Here is a 5,720-nt window from a genome sequence, read left to right as displayed (position 1 = left end):
GGCATGCCCATGCTATCTGCCCCCTCTCCAATACATAAATAGATAAAATATCTTAAAAAGAAACTTGGAAACCGGGCATGGTGGCACACGCCTTTAATCCCAGCACTCGGGAGACAGAGGTAGGAGGAACGCCATGAGAATACAGAGTGAATTCCAGGTCAGCCTGGGCTAGAGTGAGACCTTACCTTGAAAAACCAAAAATAAATAAATAAATAAAAATTAAAAAAAGAAACATCTCTTTAGGGTCAGGTGTGATGATGCATGTCTTTAAAAAAAGAGAGAGAGAGAGAAGTGGCTGGAGAGATGGTTCAGCGATTAAGGAGCTTGCTGGCAAAGCCAAAGGACCCAGGTTCAACTCCCCATTACCTACATAAGCCATCCACACGGTGGCACATGCGTCTGGAGTTCATTTGTAGTGGCTAAAGGTCCTGGTGCACCTATTCTGTCTATCTGCCTCCCTCCCTCCCCCACCCAAATAAATAAATAAATACCAGCCAAGGCTCAGGGAATTTTGCAGAAGAGGGGGCAGAAAGATTATGAGCCATAGTCTGGGAAAGAATATCCAGATGCCATTCCTCCTCCCTCACAAAGACTGAGTGCTGCTCTCACAATTCATAACCCACAACTCCATGGTGAACACCAGCAATCCCACTAAGAAGGGCCCTCAGTGAAATGGGGGCAGGGAGGAGGGAAATGAAAAATTATGGTACCAACACATAATGTATCCATACAAACTTTCTTAGTAAAAATAATAATAGACATTTAAATATGGAAGTAAAGCCAGGCATGGTAGTTCACACCTGTGATCCCAGCACTCAAGAGATAGAGGTAGGAGGATCTCTGTGACTTTGAGGCCACCCTGATATTACGTACTGAATTCCAGGTCAGCCTGAGCTGGGGGGAAAAAAGCAAGAAAAGAAAAATATGGAAGTAGGGGTTGGGGAGATAGCTCAGCAGGTATAAATGCTTATTGCACAAACATAAGGACCTGAGTACAATCTTCACATGCCTATTAACACCAGCACTGTGGGGGCAGAAAGGAGCGGGGAGAGCAGCAAGGGAGAGACGAAAAAAATTGCAAGCTCCAGGTTCAGTGAGATTCCATCTCAAGAAAATAAGGCAGTCTGCCGGCAGGTCTGAACACACATGTTACACACACACTCACACACACCAAAAAATACATAAATATGGAACTATTAAGCCTGAGGAAGTGATGGATAAGGCCTGAACTTCCTTAACTGTGCCAAGTCCAAAGCTCTTAACCAGTCTTATCTATTATTACTAGCCACTTCAGGTTTGGAGGACATCACTTGATTTGTCAGCTTTATGTGTGGGTGGGGGTCGCTGTTTGGGGAGGTGTTGCTTTGGGTTATTGCTTGAGTTGAGACAGGGTCTTCTAGGATAGCCCAGGCTGACATTAAAGCATTTGTTCTGCCTCCTCCTCCCAGGTATTTGTTCTGCCTCCTCCACCCAGTCCTATCAGCTCTTTTACTAGGTTTTCCCTTGTACTTCCAGCTCCAAAACAGTAATCTATTTAACTGAGCTTAAGATAAATCCTTCATTTCCACAACAATGAAAGTTTGTTTTGTTTCGTATATCTTTGCTTTCCCAGGGTCAAAAGCTGGCCAAACAATGTTTTATCTTCTTACCTTTACTTCCAAAACTAGGACTGAAAAGCTTTTATTTGCTACAGACATGAAATTCATGGCATATTCTTAAACTTCCTACTTTTTCTACCTTTATTAATATATTCTCCTCAGGCCTGGCTTGAAGGGCAAGTCTTTCTGTTGTGGGTGTGGCAGTGCTACCACTTATACACCTGGGCTACACTCCCATCTGAAATCTCAGAGGGAGTCTAGCTCATCAAGGCCCTGAAACAAAAATTAGGCTGTTGTTCATGCATTCAAAACATACTTTTTGGTAGGAGGATCACTGTGAGTTCAAAAACCCCAGCTATATGCCTTGTGTGTCTTTAATCTCAGAGGTAGAGGTAGGAGGGCCCTCAGTGGAATGGGGACAGGGAGGAGGGAAATGATGGTACCAACACATGATGTATACATACAAAGTTTCTATTAATAAAAATAATAGACATTTAAATATGGAGGTAGGGCCAGGCATGGTGATTCATACCTTTGATCCCAGGACTCAGGAGATACAGGTAGGAGAATCACTGAGTTCAAGGACACCTTGAGACTACAGGTAGAGCAAGACCCTACCTCCAAAATTAAATAAACAAATAAAGAAATACTTACGGTGCTAGGGAGGTGGCTCAGTGGTTAAAGTTGCTTACTTGCAAAGTCTGACATCCTGGGTTTGATTCCCCAGTACCCACATAAAACTGGATGCATAAAATGGCATATGTGCCTGGGGTTTCCTTTGCAATAGCAGGAACCCCTGGTGTTCCCATACTCACACACTCACTTTGTGTCTGCCTTTTTGTCTCCCTCGCTCTCAAATAAATAATTAATTTTAAAAAACATACATATTGAAGCCAGGAGTGGTGGTTCATACCCAAAACCCAAAACGCTGAAGTCTGAGGCAGGAGAATTGGTGTGTTTGAGGCTAGGCTGGATTACATAGTGAGTTCCAGGCCAACCTGAACTACAGAGTGAGATCTTATCTCAAAAAAACTAAAAAAATAAAAAATAAGGGCTAGAGAGATGGATTATCAGTTAAGGCACTTGCCTGAGAAGCCTAAGGATCCTGTTTTGACTCCCCACAATCCACATAAGCCAGATGCACATGGTGGTACATGCATCTGGAGTTTGTCTGCAGTGGCTGAGACCCTGGTGTGCCCATTCATTCTTTCCCTCCCTCTCGCTAGCTCTCTCTCTCTCAAATAAATAAATGAATATTTTTTTAAAAAGACTAACCAGGTATGGTGGCACATGCCTTTAATCCCAGCACTGAGGAGGCAGAGGTAGGGGGATAATGGTGAGTTTAAGGCCACCATGAGACTACATAATGAATTCACCCTGGGCTATAGTGAGACCCCCGTCTTGAAAAAACAAAAAACAAAAAAAAAGTCATGACTGTGTCAAGTACCATCCTAAGACTTTACAGAGGTTTAGGACATTTGTTCCTCACTGCAATCCCATAAGATTATTGTTTTCATACTGTAGATGGAAAACTGACCCCAGATTTAAATTTAGGCAATCTAGCTGGTATCAGTGTCTTATTACTCTATCCTTAAGTATTCTATGCTATACTATATAGCTCTTTAAAAAAATCAACAGTCCTGCCATAAATTTATATTCTAGTGGAGAAAGTGAGTAGCTGACACTGTCAGTCAAGTTTATGCCTTTAATCCTAGTACTTGCTGAAAATAACCTTGAATTCCTGATCTTCCTGTCTCTAACTCCCAAGTACTAGGATTAAAGGCTTTATTTATGGCTGCTCTATACATAGTTAACCTAACAGTCCCATAGGATCAGTTATTATCCTGTTAGAGATTGAGGAATTGAAGGAGGTTAAATAACTTTCCCAAGGTCAGAGAGCCAGAAAGCTCCCCAAATGGGATTCGTTCTAATTTAACTAGCAATCCTGTTACTAGTTTAAAAATTTTTTTAATCATTTTATCTTATTTTTTATTTGACAGAGAAAGAGGGAGAGAGAGAATGGGCGCGCCAGGGCCTCTAGCCACTGCAAACGAACTCCAGATGCATGTGCCCCTTGTGCATCTGGCTAACATGGATCCTGGGGAATCGAACCCAGGTCCTTTGGCTTTGCAGGCAAACACTTTAACTGCTAAGCCATCCCTCCAGCCCCCTGTTACTAGTTAGATTGTAGTGCCTATTTTGATGGTTGGTCTATGGCAATGCCTTCACCTACTGCCTAAGGTGGCACTTCAAATGTCCAAGAGAACACTAAAAACCTCTTTGAAGAGTCTTTGAGATTCTCCTCTTCCATCAATCTACTGTGTCAGGCTAAATTTTCTTCACATACTTCAACGTAGAGATTTTACAATAGGGTGAATGCAACAGATGAACAAGGACATAAAGAGAGTACACTGCAGCTGGTCCTGGCTCTTCCACACTTTTATTTGGAGAGCATTTGCTATCTGTTATATTAGCTTCTTTTAGGGTTACTGCTTTGAATGAGGTTTCAGGAGAGTTGCAGACGCTATGACACCACCCTAGGATTTTGGTTCAGTGCAGCAGAGTCTGGACTCTGACCCTAGCCAAGTTGCCCTTGCACCTCTTACCTTGCACCTTAGAAGTTTCAGTAAAGGGTTAATCTTAAAGACCATGCCTCCTCATGCAACAAACATCTACACATGATCTTCAACCCATTAAACACAATCTCAAGGAACAAGTGGTTTATTTTAAAATGTTGCACTCTAGTTACCAGTTTTGGAAAGGGATATTCACAACAGGTCTTAGAGCAAGACAGACTAGATCCAACAATACCTGAATTTAGCTTAATTCCTTTGACCATAAAAGCTGTAACAGTTAAAACCAAGCCAGAACCGCTCCAGCACTGATGACAGCCTCCTCTCTATTTCCTGTCCCAGTCACAGTGGCTGAAAATGGCTTCACTTCATCCAAGGGTCTAGCTCCAGGGCCTTCATGGCTTCCTCAAGCCTGAGCATTCCTGCATCAGAAACAGCAACAGCAGAGTTAAGTATGGGGCAAGAAGATAGGGGCCCTCAAGATTCAACAATTTTGCTTGGGTTTGGTTTTATGTGGACTTCAAAGTTGGGAATTCTGGGCCTGGAACCTGGGGACCATTGGCCAGTTCTAACATTCTCCAAGAGACCTGGGTGGTGGGGGGGGGAGGAGCTGAGTTGAGATACCTTGGATAACACTGCCCAAGGAGTCCATTTCCAGTCCCCTTAGGCCCTAGACTCACCCTAGACCCAAGTCCCAGTGGACTCTCAGACAACCCCAGAGGCACAAGGGTCCCAGTGATGTTCAAGGACTCCTGGTGGGTGCTGGCAGTGGGGCATCGAGGTGAGGAGGCCTCAGTTCGAGCACCTCCTATGGAGCCTCACCTCGCTCCTGCCGCTGGCGGTGCCACTCAGCCATGGACTGAAGCATCCACTTGGTACGCAGCTTGCACACGTAAGAGCCGTAAACCAAGACCTCCGTGAGGCCCGGGGAATCCAGAGCCTTCAACTCAAGCATGGCCTTGCCCACTTGCTCGATGTAGGGGACTCGAGATCCGTGTGGGCCTGACAGGGAAAGGAAACGAGCTCCAGTGTGAGGAGACATGCAGGGCTTGCAGCCCAGTCAGGACGAGGCACTCACCAAATATGGCTTCCAGCAGACAGGTCTGGACCTGGAGCACTTCTGGATCCTTCAGGTCGTCGGGAACGTTCACCCAAGGCGGGATATCTTGACGCTTTGGGAGTGTTCCCATCTCGAATCCCTCGGAATCAGCCACTTCCAGCGAAGGCTAGGCTTAACTGTGCCACGCAGGCCCCAGCGCGCGGGAAGCCCAGCACCTGCGAGGCCACGCCCTCGCTGGGACCACGCCCCTCCCTGGGGCCGCCCAGTCCAGCCCGGCCTAGTCCAGTACTCCAAGGTCGGATTCCCCGTCCTTGCTCCTCAGAGACCACCCTCGAGTCCCCACCTGCCCCGCCTAGCTGTCCCAAGCTAGCAAGGCTCACCTGCTGAAACCCGTGGGCTTGGCGTGGGAAGAGTGCTCTGGAAAAGCTGGAAGCCATGCTGGAGGGTGCAAGGCCAGCCAAAGAGGAGATTCTTGACCCTCATCCCCAA

At 45.8% G+C, this 5,720-nt stretch overlaps 1 protein-coding gene across 1 annotated transcript; it reads right to left on the bottom strand.

Moving 5' to 3' along the window:
- Window positions 1–4,534: 4,534 nt before the first annotated feature.
- Dppa5 (developmental pluripotency associated 5) lies at window positions 4,535–5,361 on the bottom strand. Its single transcript, XM_004660495.1, has 3 exons — window positions 5,250–5,361; window positions 4,994–5,173; window positions 4,535–4,593 (listed from the first exon to the last, which is right to left on the bottom strand). Exons 1-3 carry the CDS (start codon window positions 5,359–5,361, stop codon window positions 4,535–4,537), a joined length of 351 nt encoding a protein of 116 aa, XP_004660552.1.
- Window positions 5,362–5,720: the final 359 nt, after the last annotated feature.

The sequence above is a fragment of the Jaculus jaculus genome, chromosome 10 (assembly GCF_020740685.1).
Source record: "Jaculus jaculus isolate mJacJac1 chromosome 10, mJacJac1.mat.Y.cur, whole genome shotgun sequence".
NCBI lineage: Eukaryota > Metazoa > Chordata > Mammalia > Rodentia > Dipodidae > Jaculus > Jaculus jaculus.
The sequence above is the reverse complement of the archived record's forward strand: the minus strand, read 5'-3'. Positions and strand labels throughout refer to the sequence as shown.

Bases quoted from the DNA above. Each gene is read 5' to 3' on its own strand.
- Dppa5 (XM_004660495.1), bottom strand. From the start codon at position 5,361: ATGGGAACACTCCCAAAGCGTCAAGATATCCCGCCTTGGGTGAACGTT. The intron at 5,174-5,249 runs GTGAGTGCCTCG...TTTCCCTGTCAG, and splicing joins TCTGCTGGAAGCCATATTTG to GCCCACACGGATCTCGAGTC. The intron at 4,594-4,993 runs GTGAGGCTCCAT...TTTCTGATGCAG, and splicing joins CCGCCAGCGGCAGGAGCGAG to GAATGCTCAGGCTTGAGGAA.